The 23,304-nt window shown below is 36.2% G+C and overlaps 1 protein-coding gene across 11 annotated transcripts in view; it reads left to right on the plus strand.

Moving 5' to 3' along the window:
- Nucleotides 1-23,304, plus strand: part of LOC105496086 (sorting nexin 14) — a 94,682-nt gene that overhangs the window by 67,116 nt on the left and 4,262 nt on the right. For all 11 annotated transcript variants that reach the window (XM_011766208.3, XM_024797379.2, XM_011766156.3 and 8 more), the window contains 7 exons: nucleotides 1,517-1,617; nucleotides 3,701-3,812; nucleotides 11,536-11,576; nucleotides 11,700-11,819; nucleotides 17,242-17,365; nucleotides 17,635-17,799; nucleotides 17,975-18,070. In XM_011766208.3, coding sequence (XP_011764510.1) covers nucleotides 1,517-1,617; nucleotides 3,701-3,812; nucleotides 11,536-11,576; nucleotides 11,700-11,819; nucleotides 17,242-17,365; nucleotides 17,635-17,799; nucleotides 17,975-18,070 — 759 coding nt within the window. The remainder of the gene's footprint in view (nucleotides 1-1,516; nucleotides 1,618-3,700; nucleotides 3,813-11,535; nucleotides 11,577-11,699; nucleotides 11,820-17,241; nucleotides 17,366-17,634; nucleotides 17,800-17,974; nucleotides 18,071-23,304) is intronic.

Genomic DNA, 23,304 nt, shown 5'->3' on the forward strand with positions numbered 1-23,304 from the left:
TTCTTCCTGTCTCATCAATGTATTTATTTTAGTTAATATCAGGGATATCGTTACAAAGAATTTCCAGCTTTTTTTTTTCCTTGTATGTAGCTTGGTGAATTTTATTTGTGTGTTCTAAATTTTTTTATTTTAGAAAAGCTCTGTAGAGTGTCCCCTGATGCAAATTCAGGTTGGTTTTTAATTGAGAAGGGTAAGGAACATTCCTTTCTCTGATGTAAGAGCAAAGCCTGTGATAAGGGTGATTATTATAGGAAGATAAAGAATACAAGGTCCCACTCCATATTTTTGCCTAGATTTTGAGTTTCTACTTGTGTTCAAATGGTTTTATCTTTCTCTCTACCAATCTGGTGCAGGACCATCGTCATTCTTTCTCTGAAAACTACTTTTTTTGTTTAAGGCTGAGAGAAGACAATTTATCTCCATACTTTTCTTTTTTGTTACTAAAATTTCTAAAGCCAGCCCTATCTGAGAAAGCACATCCTTCCTTCCTTCCTTCCTTCCTTCCTTCCTTCCTTCCTTCCTTCCTTCCTTCCTTCCTTCCTTCCTTCCTTCCTTCCTTCCCTCCTTCCTTCCCTCCCTCCCTCCCTCCCTTCCTCCCTCGTTTTCTTCCTTCCTTCATTTCCTCATTTCCGTCTTGTTGCTCAGGCTAGAGTGCAATGGCATGATCTTGGCTCACTGCAACCTCTGCCTCCTGGGTTCAAATGATTCTCATGCCTCAGACTTCTGAGTAGCTGGGATTACAGGCATGTGCCACCACGCCCAGCTAATTTTGTATTTTTAGTAGAGATAGGGTTTCACCATGTTGGTGGCCTTTTCTTTTTTTTTTTTTGAGATGAGTCTGGCTCTGTCACCCAGGCTGGAGCACAGTGGTGCGCTCTCAACTCACAGCAACCTCCGCCTCCCAGGTTCCAGTGATTCCCCTGCCTCAGCATCCCAAGTAGCTGGGATTACGGGCATTTCCCACCACGCCTGGCTAATTTTTTTTGTATTTTTAATAGAGATGGGGTTTTACCACGTTGGTCTCAAACTTCTGACCTCAAGTGATCTGCTCACCTTGGCCTCCCAAAATGCTGGGATTACAGGTGTGAACCACTGTACCCAGCCTACATTTTGATTTTAAGCCATTTATATAGCATTGACAAAATGCTATCTTTTTTCCCTATGAGAAATTAGTTATTTCTTTAGTAAGGTTTTGTCTAATAGAATCTCACCAATTTCAAAACAATCTCATAATAATTTTTTGAAGCTGTTTTACTAGGATAGAAAGCTAAAAAATCTACGTCAAACAGTGATTGTTACAAGAGTGATATTTTTGTTTATCAGTAGACTCAAGTTCTTTGATCTGGACTTCTGACTTGAAGCTCTGGTTTTGTGAAGATTATTCAAAGAATAATGTCACATCTCTACAAGGCAGTATTGCTAATCTGAATGTGCCATAGTAAATTTTAAATCCTAATTTAAGGTTTTAAAAATAGTAGCAGAACACAGTAATAACTATAATATATGCTAATTTCAGGTACATTTCCTGATGCCCAGCTTCCTTCTAAGAGGATCATTGGCCCCAAAAATTATGAATTCTTGAAGTCTAAGCGGGAAGAGTTTCAAGAATATCTACAGGTATAGCATCAACTGTATTAATTCCAAACGTTGCTAATCATAGCATTCTCTAATTTGTCTCTTTTTCTCTTGTACATATGTGCTTCGGTTTATAAATACCTGTCCATGTGGATTTTAATTTAAAAAACATTTTTCCATGTGAATTTTAGAACGAATTTTTGTCAAAAGTATATTCCTTCCCCCCTCTCCAAATTGAATGAAATACAAGATATTTTCTTAGGGTGAGAAAAATCTTTACTTAATTTTAGGCTAGTTAAAACTTTGTATAGGACATTAAAAAAAGAAACTTTTGGTGTAAAAGATTAGATGCATTTGAAGAATATTGGATAGTATTCTTAGAATATTTGTTACTGTTCTGTTTTCTGTTTGATTTTTGTGTTTAGCTTTTTCTGAACATTGGAGTCTTCTGTGTTATTCCTTAGTCCCTTTTCTTTTGGGTTCATAGATATTTTTCCAATTTCCTGGGATCAACTCTACCATTTGCTACGTGGAATTGAATTCCATTTTTCTCAGTGTGTGCACGTTACATTATGTTAAATGTATGGGTATATTATTTAAATACATGGTACAGTCATCATAAAAGTTACTTGAGACATCAGGCTCTCCAGGATTAATAACCATCTTTCTTCTAGTGCTTACAAGGAGGATACTTTTATTTATTCAAAAAATATTTATTTGGGCATGGAATTTTATATTTTTAAAAAAAATTGTCGATTCAGTTAAATTTGGATGCTTCCTAGCTGAAAAGAAATACTTTAAAATTAAAAATACTCAGCAGTGTCAAGGAGTATTTACACTTTATTTCCTCTCTCTGAACTGTTGAATGCTTTTAACTCCAAGTTGAAAAAAATATATATATGTATATATATATATATTCTACGTAAATTTTTGGGGATGTGAATATTGAAATATGAAATAATTAGCTACTGCAAGGATGTGTTTGGATAAAACATAAAGCCATGTTTTTGTTGATACTGTTAACTCTTTATTTGAACCAGCTAATTATTTCTACAAACTAGAGTACCTCACTCTAGAAGAAATATTTTCTCGTAATATGGATTTAAATTAGAGATAGCTGTACTGGTTTTTTAATGTAGATTTCTGCTTATAAAGTTTTGTAACTGTCTCATAGTTAGGAAACTATTAGGTAATTTTGGGTTAATTTTGGCTTTTAAAGGTCTTTTTTTTTTTTTTTTTTTTTTTGAGACGGGGTTTTGTTCTTGTCATCCAGGCTGGAGTGCAACAGTGCGATCTCGGCTCATTGCAACCTCCGCCTCCTGAGTTCAACCGATTATCCTGCCTCGGCCTCCCAAGTAGCTGGGATTACAGGCCCCCACCGCCACTCCTGGCTAATTTTTGTGTTTTTAGTACAGACGGGATTTCGCCGTGTTGGCTAGGCTGGTCTCGAACTCCTGACCTCAGGTGATCCACCTGTCTCAGACTCCCAAAGTGCTGGGATTACAGGAGTGAGCCACTGTGCCCGGCCCGTGTTATCTTATTAGAAAATAGTGTTGCAGGAAGAACAGACAACAGATTTTTCAAGTTATTTCACATTTCCACATCTAGTTTTCTGCAAAACCCTTTATGCCGACTTCTAAAAATTTATCGAGACAATTGTATCATACTATCATATTTTTCTATAGTTTAGAAACTGGGAAATAATAGTAGCTGATGTTTAGTTTTACTTCCTGTGTGTCAGATACTGTGCTAAATGCTTTATATAACAATACAATAAAGTCGGTAGTGTCATTATTTCCGTTTTGTAAGTTAGGAAACTGACTCTTGGGCACTTTAGGAACTTTTCTGGTGTCACTTAGGTGTTTTCCAAGTGTTTAGGATTTAGGTGTTTTCCAAGAATCTAGCATGTGGAAGAGCCAGAATTCGAACCCATTCATATCTGACTATAAAGGCCAAGGTCTTACCTACTATCCTATACTCTCCCCTCTAAAAATGCAGTTGCTTTGTTATTTTAAATATAAAGTAGCTTTTGGGGATTTAAAATTAAAAAAAAATTAAAATACAGTTTTGATTACTCTTCTAGATTTCTAAACTGTTTTTTCCCTTTTTTTTTTGTTCATTCAAGAAACTTCTGCAGCATCCAGAACTAAGTAATAGTCAACTTCTGGCAGACTTTCTTTCCCCTAATGGTGGGGAAACACAATTTCTTGATAAGATACTACCAGATGTAAATCTTGGTAAGTCAATTTAAGGAATCATTATAAGAGAATAAGCTGAAAAGAATCAGCATTTTCAGATTAATTTAGAAAAATATTTATATACTATAGCCTATGGTAAACTCCGAGGGCCCTTATTTCTGCATTTAGAGAGAAATTGTCAGATGCTGACCTTAATCTGTCCATTTGGAGTTCTGATTATTTAAGCAGTCACTTCTACCCATTTGTCCTCATCACAGAAAATTATATTAGTCAATGTATTTATAAATTTTTTTTCTTAAATTTAAATATAAGAAAAGTAGAGATGGTATTTTTAGCATAGGTGAATCAGTGTTTTCATCGTACAGTATATGAATAGCTGTGGTATTTGAAATTTCTCATTAAATATCTCAAAAAGACTAGATCTGTTCACATTTAACTTGGTTTAAGACTGTTGCATTTTTCCACATCTTTAGGTTACATCATGCTCTTCCTTTTTTGTATTATAAAGCATTATAAATATTCCTTAAAACCTAATTTTTGGGTCACTTGTAGTAGTGATTTAGGTAAGTAAACTTTGTATAAACTGACTTTTAGTTAACTTGAATTAATCTTAATGTCATTCTGAGCAAATTTCATTTCATGGTACTTCTGTACATGAATTTTATTTAAAGTTTAAATGTTGGCTATAAAACTGGCATGGAATGTACACATGAGATTGTGGTAACATTTCTGCTTTGAATGTCGTTGTTAATTTGTTTTGAAGTTTTCATTAGTAACTTAGAAAAATAATTTAGGTTTTTGATCTTTAATTTCAAAGTAACTTTATAATTAGTAAAACCATTTTGCAGTTAGTAATTGCCTTATTTCTACTAGTACTATTGTAAAGGAAATTAAGATGTGTCAGAAAGCTTATATTTGCTCTATTTTTTAAAATACTAATTTTTATTATGACAGATATAGAATCTGTAGTCAAAGCACAGTCTGCTAGGTTACTGAAGACATTATTATGTTTTTACTACTAGAGATGGAAGTTAGTATTTCCTGAAGATAATGTTTCAGAAAGTGTTTTTGTGTTGTAATACTCAAGCACTTAATTTCAGCTATCACTTTTGGATGAATTATTTATTATAGTTTGTCTAAATAGCAACGAGTTCAACAGAAATCCAGATAGATCATCTTCTCTAACCACTAATATAGTACATACGTTATAAGTACATGTATAAAAAATAGAAATATAAAAAAAGGATTCAATTAAATGTAGTCTGAAATTTTCCAAAGAATCATCTCATAAACCCCTGGCATGCCTCCATTCTGTTTTAAAAAGTGTTCCTTAATTACTATTCCACCTGCTGGTTATCAGTGATTGGATTTTTTTTTTTTTTTTTTTTTTTTTATGTGGTGGAGTCTTGCTCTGTCACCCAGGCTGGAGTGCAGTGGTGTGATTTTGGCTCACTGCAGCCTCCACCTCTCAGGTGCAAGCGATTCTCCTGCCTCAGCCTCCCAAGTAGCTGAGATTACAGGTGCTCACCACCACACCTAGCTAATTTTTTGTAGTTTTAGTAGAGACAGAGTTTCACCACATTGGCCAGACTGGTCTCAAACCCCTGACCTCAGGTGATCCATCTGCCTTGGCCTCCCAAAGTGCTGAGATTACAGGCGTGAGTGAGCCACCATGCCCGGCCAGTGATCTCGTTGTTAACAGAGACATCTTCTCACTCCTCAGTCTTCTTGACCTCCTTTGCAGCATTCTTTCCTTTAGAAATTCTTTGCCTTTGGCATTCATTATTGCATATTATTCTCTTAACTGTTTCAGTCCCATCACTACATTTCTGTTCTACACAATCCTCCCTTATCTCTATACACGTAAATATAGGTGTTTTCCAAGCTCTGTCCTCAACTTTCCTCTTGCCAGTCTCCACAGAACCTATTATTTTAATTTTTACCTATATGTAAATGTTTATTTTTCATTCTTTTTTTTTTTTTGAGACAGAGTCTTGAAATGTCATCCAGGCTGGAGTGCAGCGGCGCCATCTTGGCTCACTGCAACCTCTGCCTCCTGGGTTCAAGCAATTCTACTGCCTCAGCCTCCCTAGTAGCTGGGACTACAGGCGCACACCACCACGCCCAGCTAATTTTTATATTTTTAGTAGAGACGGGGTTTCGCCATGTTGGCCAGAATGGTCTTGATCTCTTGATCTCGTGATCTGCCCACCTAAATGTAGTCTGACCTTTAGTTATACCTTTCTGATACCCAGTTGAATGTCACCATCTGATCTCCTATCATCTTTTCAGAACCAATGTGTAATTTTGTTAATGATGCTACAGTCATTTCAGTCATGCTTGAATTTTTACCATTACCTCTTGGATTTTCTCTCCCATGCTCTCACTACACATCTTTTTTTTTGGAGATGGAGTCTCTGTCTGTCACCCAGGTTGGAGTGTGGTGGTGTGATCTCAGCTCACGCAACTTCTGCCTCCTGGGCTCAGGCATTCCTCCCACCTCAGTCTCCTGAGAACTATAGGTGCGCACCACCATACCCAGATAATTTTTGTATTTTTAGTAGAGATGGGGTTTCACCATTTTGCTCACGCTGGTCTTGAACTTCTGAGTTCAAGTGATCCACCTGCCTCAGCCTCCCAAAGTGCTGGGATTACAGGTGTGAGTCACCATGCCCTGCCTTACATATCTTTTTAGTTCCCAGATTCTGTAAGTTTTTCCTATTTGGTGTCTAACTCATGTCTTCCTCTTCATTCCCTTTACTCTTTCCTTAGTTCAGTTTTCATTGCCTCTTATTTGAACTGTACTAAGTTTCCTATCTAGTCTCCTGGATTCCCATCCTCCTCCTGCCCTCTATCAGTTTATCGTATATAACACAGCCAGATTAATCTTCCTAAAGTACATGTTTGACCATATCTAAAATCCTTTGGTTTTTCTCTCTTTATTAACTTAGGAAATCTTTATTGTTTAATATGGAACCCTCTGAAAATCACTATGTGCTTTGATACCAATATATCTTACCAGTATTATTTCTTACTACTTCCTTTCATACTTTAATAAAATTGAATCCCCTATATTCTTTTGCTCCAGTGCCTTTATTTATACTCTTGTCTTCTACTTTAAATGCTCTTCCATATTACCCATCTTTGAAGATCCAGCTGAGAGAAAGGAATGGCTGGTTCTTCATAGGGAAACAGGGAAGCCTTTCTTAGGAAGGTATAATTTGTCTAATCTTGAAAGAGTAATATAAATCAGCAGGAGATAGATGAGATCATTCCACTTGGAGAGACGGGCATGTACAAGAAGCATGAAAGAGGGAATCAGCTGGTAATGTTTGGAGTATCTTGAACGTAGAGTACATGTAAGAGAGTGAGACTAGAAAGATAAGTTATGGCCACATGTGTCATGGTAAGGAATTTGTACTTGATCATCTAGGCAGGGAGAAAGAGATATTGATAGATTTTAAACAATGAAATCTAATTGGATTTAGGTTTCAGAAATCCAACTCTGGCAGCAGTTTGAAGGATGATACTAAAGGTACTTAGAATCGTATCTGGGAATAAACCTAGTAGAGTATGTGTGTGCATGACCATTATAGAGAAAATTGCAAACTTTTATTGAGAGATGTTAAAGAAGACCCAAGAAAATAGAAATCATATTCATTGTTTAGAAACCACAATATTGTAAAGATGTAAATTTTTCCCCAAGTTGATTTCTAGCTATAATATAGTCCCAATCAAAATCAAACAAGTTGCATATGTGTATATACCTTGAAACTGAATCTGTAATTTATATAAACATGCATAGGACCAAGTAGATAACACATTTTAGAAGAAGAACAAGGTTGGAGAGCTCTATCATATGTCTTGACTTATAACACTAAATTAATCAGTAGACCCTGGAACAGAACAGAGAACCCCAAACCTATCTGTACATCTGTGGACACTTGATTTGTGAGCATGGCTCTGCAGAATGGGGAAGCAGTCAACTTTTCAAGAAATGCTACTGGGACATTGGGTATACATTTGAACTCTTACGAAGTAGCCATATTTAAGTAGACTAGAGTCCTATATAGAAACCCGTAAAGATACTAGAAGATTGCAGAGATAAATTCATATATTTACAATCAACTAAATTTGACAGAGGTGTCAAGACATGGGGGAATGGATACCCTTTTCAGTAAATAGTGCTGGGAAAACTGGATATCCATATGCAAAAGAATGAAACTAGACCCCTATCAATCATAATTAAAAAATCAAACTCATAGTGGATTAGACTTAAATGTAAGACCCCAGATTATAAAACTGCTAGAAGAAAATGAGGGGAGGATGCTTCACGACTTTAGGCAAAGATCTTATGGCTAAGAGTTCAAAAGCATAGGTAGCAAAACAAAAATAGACAAATGGGGCTAGATTAAACTATTAGGTTGGTGCAAAAGTAATTGTGGCTTTTGCCTTTTTTTTTTCTTTTAAACAGCAAAAATCTCACTTTTGCACCAACCTAATAAAAAGCTTCTACACAGCAAAGGAAACAAGCAGCAGAGTGAAGAGACAACTGTAGAATGGGAGGAAATATTTATGGATATTTTACCTGTATGTTTTGCAACTATTTAGCCTGTACAATGGGAGAAAATATTTGCAAATATTGCAAATTCAATTAGAAGACGATACAGTAGAAAAATGGACAGAAGAAAAATAATTTCACCAGCCTGGGCAACGTAAGTGAGACCCTGACTCTACAAAAAACAACAACAAAAAATTAGCTGGGTATGGTGGCATGCATGTGTAGTCCTGGTTGTTCCAGAAACTGAGGCGGGAGGATCACTTGAGCCCAGAAAGTTCGAGGTTACAGTGAGCTATGAGCACACCACTGCTCTGCAGCCTGGGTGACAGAGTGAGACCCTTTCTCTAAAAACAAAAGAAAAAACACTTCACAAAAGAGGAAATCAGATGGTCAATAAATATATAGAAAGATGCCTAATTTCATTAATAGGGAAATTCAAATTAGAATCATATTTGGGAAACACCACATTCACCAAAGTTTTTAAAAGTCTGATTATACTAAGTGCTAAGTATTGGTGCAGATGTAAAGCAACAGGAACTCTTATACACTGTTAGTAGGACTATAAATTGAAAAACTACTTGGAAAAATTGTTTGGTATAAAAACTGAAGGACCCAGCGGTTCCTTTCCCAGATACATACTTTGGAGAATCTATCCATGTTTAAGAACGTTCGTAGTAGAATTGTTTGTATAGCCCAAACTAGAAACAGCACAAATGCTCATCAGCAATTGAATGGACAGGTAAACTGTGGTAAAGTCATAACATTGAATACCCATATCATGAGGCTACTAGCAACAATGTGGATGAACTTTTAAAAATGTTGAATGAAAGAACCAAAACATGAAAGAATACGTAGAGCCTGATTCTTTTTACATAAACATCAAAACAGACCAAACTAATATAAGCTGGACAAATCTGAATAAAACTGTTAAAAAAAATGGTTGGGCATGGTGGCTCACACCTGTAGTCCCAGCACTTTGGGAGGCTGAGAGGGGTGAATCACCTGAGGTCAGGAGTTTTAGACCAGCCTGACCAATATGGTGAAACCCTGTCTGTACTAAAAAGGCAAAAATTAGCTGGGCATGGTGGCGGGCGCCTGTAGTCCCAGCTACTTAGGAGACTGAGGCAGGAGAATTGTTTGAACCCGGGAGGTGGAGGTTGCAGTGAGCCGAGATCGCACCACTGCACTCCAGCCTGGGCAACAGAGCAAAACAAAAAACAAAAACAAAAAAAGTTAAAAAATAATATAGCATTGGCTAGGTGCAGTGGCTCACACCTGTAATCCCAGCACTTTAGGAGGCCGAGGTGGGTGGATCACTTGAGGTCAGGAGTTCAAGACCAGCCTGGCCAACATGGTGAAGCCTTGTCTCTACTAAAAATACAAAAATTGGCTGGGCTTGGTGGCGTGCACCTATAATCCCAGCTACTTGGGTGGTCTAGGCAGGAAAACTGCTTGAAACTGGCAAGTGGAGGGAGCCGAGATCATGCCACTTGCACTCCAGCCTGGGTGACAGAGTGAGACTACGTCTCTAATACTACTGCTACTATTACTGCTACAGTATAAAAACAATATTTCTAAATATATTTTATTTTTTGTTCATTATGTTTTTTTGAGACAGAGTCGCACGCTGTTGCCCAGGCTGGAGTGCAGTGGCACAATCATAGTTCACTGCAACCTCAAATCCTGGGCTCAAGTGATCCTTCCTGCCTCAGCCTCCCAAAGTAGCTAAGACTACAGGTACACACCAGCACACCAGGCTAATTTTTAAATATCTGTAGAGGTGGGATCTCGCTATGTTGCCCAAGCTGATCTTGAACTCCTCTCCTCAATTGATCCTCCCACCTTGGGTTCCCCAGTTGCTGGGCTTACAGGCATGGAGCCACTTTGCCTAGCCTCTAAATATATTTTATATGATGTAATCTGAAGTAATGTATGTGGAACTAAATCAGTGAATTAAATAGTGCAGGGGGACATTTGGCTTCTGTCTATACCCACCCCCCCCCCACCCAAATCAATACATTTATTTAAGTCAAAATATTTAGTGTGTGTGTATCTTTTTATTAGGGGAAAAAAGTGAGGACAAAATATTTGGTTATATATGGTGTCTAGGAGATTTGGATATTCCTGATTACTGACTAGGTTTGATTGAAGAAGAAATGATCAAGGATGATCCAAGTTTCTATTTAAATAACTGGATGAATGCTGTTACTTGTTGGAATAGGGGCTACATTAACATTAGCTTTGAACTTACTGAGTTTGTAGAATCCAGTTGAAGTTTTATAAAGTAGGAGAGTCCAGGAGACAGGCAGGGATTAAAGATTTGAATTTTATTTGAAATCAGATTGAGCAAATAATTTGGCTCAGTAAGAACACATAGAAGACAAAAAAGCATAGGATGAAATCATATAATTTAAGGAACTTGGGAACATTCTAAGGAGGAGGTGTTATGAGAACCAGAAATACTAGAAATAGCCAAGTGGGAAGGTTGGGTGGTTTGCCTGTCACAAAACAGTATTTTTATTCTTTATTATTAATGTCCCTTTCTGTTGCCATAAATCTACTTTTTTCCAATTTATTTGGAAAGCAGTTTAAGTTGTATTTATCAGTTTTGATTGATTTTTAACAGTCATTTCTAAATGCTGGAGAAAATCTCAAGATATTTGATGTTTTACAGTAAGGGAACCTGGAGATCAAGAAGTAATTTTGGCAAATATAGGATTTAGAATAGAAATTCTTAATCTAAAATTCAGAATATAAATTACTGAAATAGTTTTAAATATTGAGGCAATTCTTAAAACTTTTTTTGACTGGCCTTTGCATATCTTTAGATACCATTATATATTCACTGTTACTGAAAATCCTTTGAAAATATTTCTTATGGAAATTTTCACAAAAGTAGACAAAATTATGTAATAAACTTCTCAGTCAATTTTATTATCAACCCTTGGCTTATTCCATCCCTTCTCCCACCACCTACCTCACTGGATCATTTTAGAGTAAATCCCAAATATTGTATCTATAAATATTTCAGAATACTGTATTTATTGAAATTTCCATAGAGTGTGAAATGGTCAATCATAAATACTTTTTATAGTTTTAATTTGGCTATTTCGTATTTAAAATTACCTGGTAAAGTATTCATATGAGCAATTATGAAAAGTTTTATGCCTTCCTAAAATAATGTTTTACTTTTAATTGCAGGGAAAATTATAAAATCTGTTCCTGGAAAACTAATGAAAGAGGTGAATAACTGATTTATGTGTGTTCTATAACATAATCATAAACATACTTAAATATTGATAAATTTTGATGGATTATATACTAAAAATTATTTTTTATTTTCTTACAATAATCTGTCACCACAGAAAGGTCAGCATTTGGAACCTTTTATCATGAATTTTATTAATTCATGTGAATCTCCAAAGCCTAAACCAAGTAGACCAGAACTGACCATTCTCAGCCCTACTTCAGAAAACAACAAGAAGGTACTGCACATTGCATTAAAGAACCATTAAGTTTTAAATTGCCCTACTAGAGATGACTTTTTCATTATCAGGAGAATGAATACTTTGTTAATGAAATAGATTGAGCTATACATTTCCTTTATGTGGAAATCAGTTGCACAGTAAACAGAGGGTATTGTGTATACTTACTTGGTTCTTTGCTTTAATATGGTAAATGTTTCTTTGGATACTGTATTTGCAAACTTATGCTACTTCTGTGTTTGGGGATTTTTAAAAGTGGTTTTCTTAGGTTATATGTCACCAACTTTCAATAATAATAAATTAATTGCTATACTGTGTTTATGTTTATTGGATGGCATTACCTAATTTTCATGGCTTATAAAGTATTTTATCCATTCATTAAACAAACATTTTATTACATGCCTACTATTGAGTGCTAGGCACTGGGAATATAAAGATACATTCCTTGTCCTCAAGAAGCTGTTTAATGCCAAGGTGTAGTGCCAGCATGGGGAGCTATGGGAGCTCAGAGGACCTCCATCCTTATTTTTGTTGATACTTTGAATAGTATCTTTAATATTATTAATATTTTCATTTTTATAACTTTTTTGTATATATAGATGGAAATATTTTTATTTCGTAATCTTGCTAGACTTAACATTAGTTTTAGTAATATCTGGTAATTCTTTTATATTTACACAATTGTCACAAATGATTGCAGTTTTGTTTGATTCCTGACTAGGACTGCTCTATACAAAGGAAATTGTTTAATTATTTCACCATTGAATAGTATAGTGTAGCTCTTTTTGTATTAATAGATAACCTTTATAAGATTAAGGAAGCTACCGGGTGCTGTGGCTCACACCTGTAATCCTAGCACTTTGGGAGCTGAGGTGGATGGATCACTTGAGGTCAGGAGTTCGAGACCAGCCTGGCCACCATGGTGAAACCCTGCCTCTACTGAAAATACAAAAATTAGCCAGATGTGGTGGTGGGTGCCTGTAATCCTAGCTACTTGGGAGGCTGAGGCAGGAGAGTCGCTTGAACCCAGGAGGTGGAGGTTACAGTGGGCCGAGATCGCACCACTGCACTCCAGTCTGGGCGACAGAGCAAGACTGTCTCAAAAAAAAAAAAAAAAAAAAAATTTAAGGAAATTTACATTCATGTTTATGGGTAGAAATAGCCTATAATTTTTCTTTCTCATTCTGTCCTTGTTAGGTTTTGGTATCAAAGTTTTATTAGCGTTTTTTATTTTTGGTAGACTTTTTATAAATATTTGATAAGAGTTGGTAAAGTCATCTAGGCCTGCAGTTTTGTTTGTAGGAAAATTTTTTATAACCAATTTAATTTCTTTAACAATTATAAAATTCTTCAGGTTTATTATTTCATGAGTCAGTTTCAATAGGTTATATTTTTTGACAAATTTTGTACTTTAAGTTTGTAAGGTTATTGGTGTGAAGTTGTCAATAATTTTGTCTTGTCATTGTTTCTGACATCTGTAGCTATGTCTCTTTGTTCTCGACATTTTATCTTTTGGCTTTATTGAGCTTTTCTGTCAGACTTTTAAAATTACCTTTATTTCTGTTATTTTGAAACATTCTTTGTATTTCTTTGGGCTTTTGTTTGTATTACAGTTTTAACTTCTTGTGGTGAAACTAATGCTTAACTTAGCCTTTCTTTTCTAATGTAAGCACTAAAATGTGTACATTTTTCTTTAAATCTGTTTAAACACTGACTTGTAAATTTTAATGTGTGGCATTTTTGTTATTCAGTTCAGAATGTTTTATTATGATCCCTTCTTTGACCTCTGGGTTATTTATAATTTTTTTTTTTTTTTAAGTTTACAAACATTCTTGAATTTTCAGATTGTTCCTTTATTGTTGTTATTGATCCTAGTTTAATTACATTGTGGTCAAAGAATACATTCCATGTGATGTAAGTTTCCATTTCCAAGAACAGCGACCTCATTGCTTTGTGATTTGACTAACAGCTTGTCATTTTTTCCAAGTTTTACTACAGACTCCTGCCATTTATCCAGCCTCCACCTACTCCTAGCTTCCAAAGCTAATACCATGTATTTTAGGTTTATGTTATGGCAACACACTACTTTTAGGTACAAATCACTTAAACATTGTTTTAAACAAACCACTCCAAAAGTGAATGGTTTAAAACGACTCTCTTATTTGCTCATGATTCTGTGGGTCAGCAGTTTGGACTTAGCTTAGCTGCATTGTACTTCTGGTCTCACTTGGGCTGCAGTCTTAGAGCTTCTTGAATTGGATGGCCAAAGGTGGCCTCATTCACATGTCTGACTGTGTATGTTTCCTGTTGGCTGGGCAATGTGTCTTCAGCAAGCAATTCTGGGCTCTCATGGTACCAGCATTCTAAGAGGGCTCACGCCAACACACAACTTTCCAGGACTCCGTTGAACATTTTGCTCAACATTTGTCCCAAAGCAACTCATGTAGCCAAGCCCAGAGTTGATGTGGGAGGGGACTGTATAAGAGTTTGGCTATAGAGAAGCTTGATCACTGGGGGCTGTTACTTTAACAGTCTACTTCAGTTTACCAGTTTTGAAAAATTCTCAGCTATTGTTCTTTAGATATTGCCTTCTCTCTATTCCCTCTCTTATCTCCTTCTGTTTTAGTTGTTCTGTTTTCATTTAGTTATCATTCTGTTTTCCATATCTCTTAAGCCTTCCTCCATATTTTCTGTCTTCATTTTCACTACTTTTTGGTGGTCTATGTTAACTTTTTCTGATCTGTCTTCCATCTCTGCCTCTTCAATGTTGTCTGATCTTCTGCATAAACATATCTAAACCTAAAAAAAATTGTTACTGTGTTTCGTATTTTTAGAATTTGTTTGATATTCCCCCCAGGTCTACTATGATTTTAAATAATGGTTTACTATTAGCTGCAGATGTTTTCCAGCAAAACAGATTCATTGCATTATAAAACCCTGGTTGGTACTTAAGATTCTTGAATAGTAAATGCACACGCAGATCGGGAAGAGCAGGAGAAGATAACCTATCAGTGCTCTGAAGAATATAGTGGCTGAAAACTTGGCTTACGTTGATTTTGTTTGTGGTTTGTCAATATTAATGCCCATTTTGCTTTCCTTGATCGTTACGTTTATCTTTATTGGCATGAAAATTCAATTAAATGTCATTATAAAATTAAAATGTTAAAGAGAAGAAATTGAGATATGAGCCCTAATTCTTTCCTCTCCTCTGCTCAGGCATCTTAAGTGTCTCTTAGAGAAAGTCTTCAGCCCTCCTCAGTAATAGCTCTGTCTCCTAAGAAACAGACATAGTGTAGTTCATCAGTCTTAGTAATATTTGTCTTCTCCCTCAGGATTATTGAGATTGATATTCAAAACTGCTTGAAAAGATGTGAGAGATTATGAAATTCTTTTTTAGGTGGCCTTCACTATATATGCATACTTTTGTGAAAGATGAAATACGAAAGACCTAATGGGTATGATTTCAGAGGATTAACCAGGCTGAACATAGGGAAAGAAGAATTATATTGGAGTGTGAATTTTAGTACATAGGGAATATGTCTGCAAAATGATTTATGAGTTTGGTCAAACTGGATATTTGCTTTCCTGGTGACTAATAAATGGGCCCAATCTTTTGGGAAATAAATCGATACTATGTAACAGAATAAATCAGGTGTTTATGTTCTTTGACCTCCTGACCTGAATGCTAGGAATTTGTCAGGGAGAAAAATAAGAGAAGAGCTTATAACATGTAAAGGTGTTTATTAAAATATCATTTATGTAAGTGAAAAATTGGAAACAACATGAAATTCTAACATTGTAGGAATGATTATTTTAAGGAAAATCCATTCAAGGAATGTTTTGCAACAGATGAAATTGTGCTTATGAAAACTATAAAGCAACATAAAGACATTTGATACGGTGCTAAATGAAAAAGTAGGATGTGCTATTTTTTGAACCTCATTGATTTGTGGCTATGTACATAGAGAGTACAAGTTAATATACAAAAGTTTAATAGTAATGCTATTAGGTGGTTGAGTTTTAATTTAAAGGTTTAAATGCCTCTTTGCTCTGTGTCGCTTTATTTAACCTTAGTGATTATTGTCAACAGATGTAATAAACTATATATCTCTTTATTATTCCAACTTTTATTTTAGATTTCTGTTTAAAAATAATGCAAACCGTGCTGAAAATACAGAGGGAAAACAAAATTGAGTTGTTTTTCTCCTCTCTTTTCCAGACTTACTGTATAATATCACTGTTTTTCAATGAAAAAAATTAAACTGAAAATTTAAAAGAGTAGAGGGAATAATTTATCAGAAGAGAGAGCCCTTTTCCTATTTTTTGGGTTGTGGAAAAATGTTTTAAGTTTACGCCTCAGCGTTAATAATATCTGACATAAGAGCCAATAGAATATATGGTCTTTTTTCTCAGGATACTTTTCTAGGAGGCTTTTAAAAAAATTCATCTTCAGGTAAAAGTGAATACACTTTCCTCCACAGTCTCCTTACCTCTCCTCTCCCCTCCTTTCTGCTCCCCTCCCCACTTTTTTTTTTTTTTTTTTTTTTCACAGAGCCTCACTCTGTCACCCAGGCTGGAGTGCAGTGGTGCAATTTCTGGCTCACTGCAACCATTAATTCTTAATATCTTGGTTCCCCCGCTGCCACACATTGATTAGACCTTTCTGGGCTTTGAATATTGTCCAGATAAATTTCATCTGAAGCTGGATTTTTACCTCTACTCATAGTGATTTATAATCTTTAAATCATGTTAGTGGTTTTTTTTGTTTTGTTTTTTGTTTTTTTTTTTTTTTGACGGTCTTGCTCTATCACCCAGGCTGGAGTGCAGTGGCATGATTTTGGCTCACTGTAACCTCTGCTTCCCAGGTTCAAGCTATTCTCCTGCCTCAGCCTCCCAAGTAGCTGGGACTACAGACACGCACCACTACACCTGGCTAATTTTTTTGTATTTTTAGTAGAGATGAGGTTTCACTATGTTGGCCAGGCCGATCTCAAACTCATGACCTCAGGTGATCTGCCTGCCTCGGCCTTCCAAAGTGCTGAGATTATAGATGTGAGCCACTGCGCCTGGCCTAAATCATTAGTTTTAAAGTTAGCTATCAATAATATATTTGTACATCATTTTATGTTAACTTTTGTGGTATATAAAAACAAAGGAGGGGTCTTTTATGGATGATGAATTACGGACTGTAACTAAAATGAATATTTTAGTTTTTATGTAATATTTTTGGGGAACATGTATTTTTTATTGCAATTTGGGGCATAAATTGGGAATTTTAGAAACATATATTAACCTATCTAATATTCTGTTTTGATTGGAAAAGGTTTAAATGCCTTTGCTGTGTGTCACTTCATCCTTATTGATTATTGTCAGCAGATGTAATAAACTACATATCTTTTTATTATTCCAACTTTTATTTTAGCTTTTCAATGATCTGTTTAAAAATAATGCAAACCGTGCTGAAAATACAGAGAGAAAGCAAAATCAGAATTATTTTATGGAGGTGATGACTGTAGAAGGAGTCTATGATTACCTGATGTATGTAGGTAAGATCTAAGTGGTTTAAGACTTGTTTTTCATTCATCTTACTTCTGTGATGCAAATAATGTTCTTGAGTATTGCCCCGTCATAACTGTTTTTTTAATTGAAGATACCTTTCATAATAATTCAATACAATTGTCCTTGATCATATTAAAGTTGCTAGTGTTTACAAATAAAAGATAGACCGTGGTCATCTGTGTTTTCTACATTGGCAAATTTTCAAAAATACCAATTTATCTGGAACAATGAGGTATCCCATTTGATCCTTTCTCAGGACGGGTAGTTTTCCAGGTTCCTGACTGGCTTCATCATCTCTTAATGGGAACTCGAATCCTCTTTAAAAACACCCTGGAAATGTATACTGACTACTATCTTCAGTGTAAACTAGAACAGCTATTTCAGGAGCACCGTTTGGTCTCACTCATAACACTTCTCAGAGGTTTGTATTTTCTCATGTGTTTGTTTCATATTTTGTGTACTCTGTAATTTTAATTGAATCTAAAAGGGGAAGAAATCTTGTTTTGCTTTGGTTTATTAGTACTTCTACTATGAGGAAATCCTTTTTGTATAAGTAGATGAAAATTCCAGAAATACTTCTTTTTACTCTTTTTTAGATGCTATATTCTGTGAAAACACTGAACCTCGTTCTCTCCAAGATAAGCAAAAAGGAGCAAAACAGACTTTTGAAGAAATGATGAATTACATTCCAGGTGTAATATTTAAGAAGTAACTTAATTTCATATAGATAAGCCGTCTTTTGAGGTCACAATGTATAGTAATTATTGAAGTTAATTTTTACTGTGAGTTTTCATTTTACAAATAGTTGCAAAGATCAGTTAAAATTAACACACTAGTTAAATAATTCTTTCAGATGTTATCACTGAGACTGAGATGTTAGGACTTTAAGGCAAGGCTGTTGCTACTCACATAATAGCCAGATTCATTCAAAAATAACTTATAGTCAGACTGGTCAAAGTGACATGTTGTGGAACCATTGAAAGCCTGTGTCTACTACACCATAAGAATAGCTCACTAGTGTGTATGACTAAAAGATCAGAATTCATGTACTGTGAATTTATTGAGCACCTACCATATTCCAGGCATTATGCAAAATGCAAGGGATATAAAAAATGTACTTGAGTAGCTCAGTCTAGAGGAAGACAGGCATATAGACAAAACATACATGTGATAATAGAGGCATTTTCAAGTTACAGAGATATCACAAAGGAGGAGGATGGCCACCTCTTCTGTAAAGTTGGTAGGTTTGGGACACTAAGGAAATGAATGGTAGTAACCTCTTACTGTGATGGGAAATAACAAGGAAGAAATGTCAAGGGGTCAAAGCAGATGATTCTTAGTTTAGAACATTTTGAATGAGAGGTGCCTATAAATTACTCAGGAGGAAGTGTCTGTTAAGCACTTAGATTCGAGGTTCAAAAGTTGGAGAAAAGGTGGTATAGGATAGATTAGTAGAGATATGGGAGCCATGTGTGATTAGATAATAAAGCACAGGGAGAAAGTATGGAGTAAGAAGAGAAAAGGGTGATTTCCAGTTTCTGGTCTGGCACATAAGAACCTGGCCGTCATCACTCCATCCTAGTAACAAGCAAAAAGCTGAATGCACTAAAAAAACTAAACAGCGTTTAGATTCACCAGAGAGTGAGGTCATATGGCAAACCACTGCCCCCCAGATTGGAGAGAATCATAGCTAGCTGGAGCAGAGAAACCCGTGAACTCAAAACCCCTGGAGAAGCCAGTGCTGAGCTAGGGAAATTTGAAGTATAACTGACAAATTGCTACAGCCTTTTAAATCTCTTTTTAAGAGATTAAAAACTCCAGGGGATCACGTCATGGGATTACCCATCCACATTTTTTTTTTTTGATACGGAGTCCCGCTCTGTTGCCAAGGCTAGAGTGAAGTGGCATGATCTTGGCTCACTGCAACCTCCGCCTCCTGGGTTCAAGCAATTCTCCTGTCTCAGCCTCCTGAGTAGCTGGGACTAGAGTCCCACGCCACCACGCCTAGCTAATTTTTGTATTTTTAGTAGAGATGGAGTTTCACCTTGTTGATCAGGCTGGTCTTGAACTCTAACCTCAGGTGATCCACCTGCCTCGGCCTTCCAAAGTGCTGGGATTACAGGCGTGAGCCACCGTGCCCAGCCCATCCACACTTTTTTTGTGAGTTTTACCTCCAGGGCCTTGACCAAGATCCCACAGTGAATATTGGAGAAAAACCCCCAGGTGCTTCTGGCAGGCGGGCTAGAAGGGAACCATTTTGAAATACATTAGTCAGGGCACTCTGTTCTTGACAAGGCCCTACCCTCAGGAGAAGCTATTTAACCAGAGCCTGACTGACCTGAAGGAAGGGAAATAACCAACTCTAGCCCTGGCCTTCCACATGGAAGAAGGGAAATACCCAACTCCAGTCCACTCTAGCCATCTTGTCCTATGCAAGGGGGACCGGGGGGCCTGAGAAGCATGTGTGAAGTTCACAGTTCAGTGGTACAGGTTCACTAAAAGATTGAGACCCCTTCTTAGGACTATAGAACCCTTCCTCTCCCTCTATATTTTATCACCACATTACTAAAGGCCTGTTTGCAGCAGTTCTGCTTAACTTGTGCATCATGTCCAGCTATCATAAAAAAGTTACAAGACATATTAAAGGCAAGAAAATACAGTTTGACGAGAAAGAGCAAGTATCAAAACCAGAGTCAGATATGGCAGTGATGTTAGAATTATATACCAAGTAGGATTTATCCCAGGTATTCAAGGCTGGTTTAGCATTCATTCAAAAGTCAATTAAGGTAGTCCATCACATCAGCAGGCTAAAGAAGAAAAATCATGATCATAACAGTAGATGCAGAAAAAGCATTTGACAAAATCTAACACCCACTTATGATATCAGCAAACTAGGAATAGAGGGGAACATCCTCAACTTGATAAAGAATATCTACAAAAACACCTATAGCTAACATCACACTTGATGAAAAACTTAAAAGCTATCTCACTAAGATGAGGAGCAAGGCATGCTCTCACTACTGCTTTTCAACATTGTACTGGAAGTCCTAGTTAGTGCAGTAAGACAAGAAAAGGAAATAAAGAGCATACTGATTGGGAAGAAAGAAATAAAACTATCTTTGTTCACAGATGACATGATTGTCTATGTAGAATATCCAAAAATTGACCAAAACACTTCTGCAAATAGTAAGTAATAATACACAAAATTCAATTACTTTTCCTGTGTATCATCAATGAGCAAATGGTATTTGAAATTAAAAAAAATACCATTTGCATTAGCACCCCGAAAAGTGAAATACTTGGGTAATAATCTAACAAAACATGCACAAGATTTATATGAGAAAAATTGTAAAACTTTAATTAAATCAAAGAACTAAATGGAGAGATACTTTATGTTTGTGGATAGGAAGACTCTTTTTTTCAAGATGTCGGTTCTTTGAACTTCATCTATAGATTCAATGCAGTCCCAATCCAAATCCCAGGAAGTTGTTTTGTGGGTATTGACAAACATTTTAAAGTTTATATGGAGAGGCAAAAAGACCCAGAATAGCCAACTCAATTTTGATTGAGAACAACAAAGTCACAGGATTGACACTACTTTTCTTCAAGACATACTATAAAGCTACAGTGATCAAGAAAGTGTGATATTAGCAAAAGAATAGACAAATGGATGGATGGAACTGAATAGAGAACCCAGATATAGACCCACATAAATAATGTTAAATGATCTTTGACAAAGTTGCAAAGGCAATACAATGAAGAAAAGTAATGAAGAAAAGTTAGTCTTTTCAACAAATGGTGCTGGAACAACTGGACATCCACATGCAAGAAAAAAAAAAATCTAAACACAGACCTTACACCCTTCACAAAAACTAAACTCAAAATCAATTATAGACCGGGCACGGTGGCTCACGCCTGTAATCCCAGCACTTTGGGAGTCTGAGGCGTGTGGATCACCAGAGGTCAGGAGTTCGAGACCAGTCTGGCCAGGATGGTGAAACCCCATCTCTACTAAAACTACAAAAATTAGCCAGGCATGGTGGCAGGCACCTGTAATCCCAGCCACTCAGGAAGCTCAGGCAGGAGAATTGCTTGAACTTGGGAGGCAGGGGTTGTAGTGAGCTGAGATAGCACCATTGCACTCCAGCCTGGGTGACAGCGTAACTCCGTCTCAAAAACAAACAAATCAATTTTAGACCTAACTGTAAAAAGCAAAACTGTAAAACTTAGAGGATAACAAGGGAGAAAATGTAGATGACCTTCTGTTTGGCAATGACTTCTTAGTTGCAACACCAAAGACATGAACCGTGGAAGAAATAATTGATAATCTTTACTTCATTAAAATTAAAAATTTTGCTTTGTGAAAAACACTATAAAGAGAATGAAAAGAGAAGCCACAGACTGGGAGAAAATACTTGCAAAAGACATATCAGATAAAGGACTGTTACCAAAAATGTACAAAGAAATCCTGAAACTCAACAATAAGAACACAACCTGATTTTAAAATTGGCCAAATATCTTGACACCTCACCAAAGAAGATTACACATAAGCATATGAAAAGATGCTCTACATCATATGTCATCAAGGAAATGCACATTTAAAACCATGAGATACCACCACACACCTGTTAGAATGGCCCAGATCCAGAACACCAACACCACCATTTGCTGGTGAAGATGTGGAATTCTCATTCATTGCTGGTGGACATGGAAAATGGTACAGCCACTTTGGAAGACAGGTGAGCAGTTTCTTACAAAACTAAGCACACTCTTACCATGAGATCTTGCAATTATCTTTCTTGATATTTACCCAAAGCAGTTGAAAACATGTCCACCCAGAAACCTGCACATGATTGTTAATAGCAACTTCAAAATTGCCAGAATTTGGAAGCAGCCAAGGTGTTCTTTATTTAGGTGAATGGATAAATAAACTCATACTTCTAGACAATGGGATATTATTCAGTGCTATAAAGAAATGAGCTGTCACATCATGAAAAGTCATGGAGGAGCCTGAAATTCATCTTACTAAGAGAAAGAAGCCAATCTGAAAAGACTGCATACTGTATAATTTCAACTATCTGATATTTTGGAAAAGGCAAAACTAAGAAGACAGTGGATTGGAAGGGAGGGAGGGATGAATAGGCAGAGCACAGAGGATTTTTTAGGGCAATGGAACTATAATGGTGATTACATATCATTATCTATTTGTCCAAACCCACAGAATGTCCAACACCAGGAATGAACTCCAATGTAAATTATGGACTCTGGGTAATAATGATGTACCAATGTGTGTTCATCAGTTGTAACAAATGTGCACTCTTGTTGGGGATGTCGATAGTGTGGGAGACAGCATGTTTTGGGACGGGGAACATATGCAAAATCTCTTCCTTCTGCTCAGTTTCACTGTGAACACAAAACTACTTTTAAAAAAGTCTATTTTAAAAAGAGAAGAGGGCTTAGGACAGAACCTTAGAGAATTCTTAATATTGAAGAACTAACCTTAGAATAGTTCTGCTGTTCCTTGTGAAAATAATTAACTTAAATGTCTGCTCTGAATATAAAAGTGAACGTAAGCTGTTTTTAGTAAATTTTCTGTAGGCAAATGATGAAATAATTTTTTTTTTTACCTGTTTTCTGATATAGTGACCCTTAGTGTTCATACTTTTAACAGTCTCAGCTTTGATACTCAGAAACAACATGGAGAACCAGAGAATATAGTGATTTGTTATTTTGCTGAGGCACAAATTCAAACCACATTCACTTTAAGACTCCTGTTTGGGAGAGTAACTTAGCTCTTAAGTAAGCTTAGCATTCCTTTCTGTAAGATTCTCTGCTCCTCATCTCTTGCTTAGTGACACCTGAAGTATCTGAAGGAATCACGTGTCTGTGTTCATTAGTTTCATGCATATTAATTGGGAAATTCCAT

This window comes from Macaca nemestrina, chromosome 5, assembly GCF_043159975.1.
Source record: "Macaca nemestrina isolate mMacNem1 chromosome 5, mMacNem.hap1, whole genome shotgun sequence".
NCBI lineage: Eukaryota > Metazoa > Chordata > Mammalia > Primates > Cercopithecidae > Macaca > Macaca nemestrina.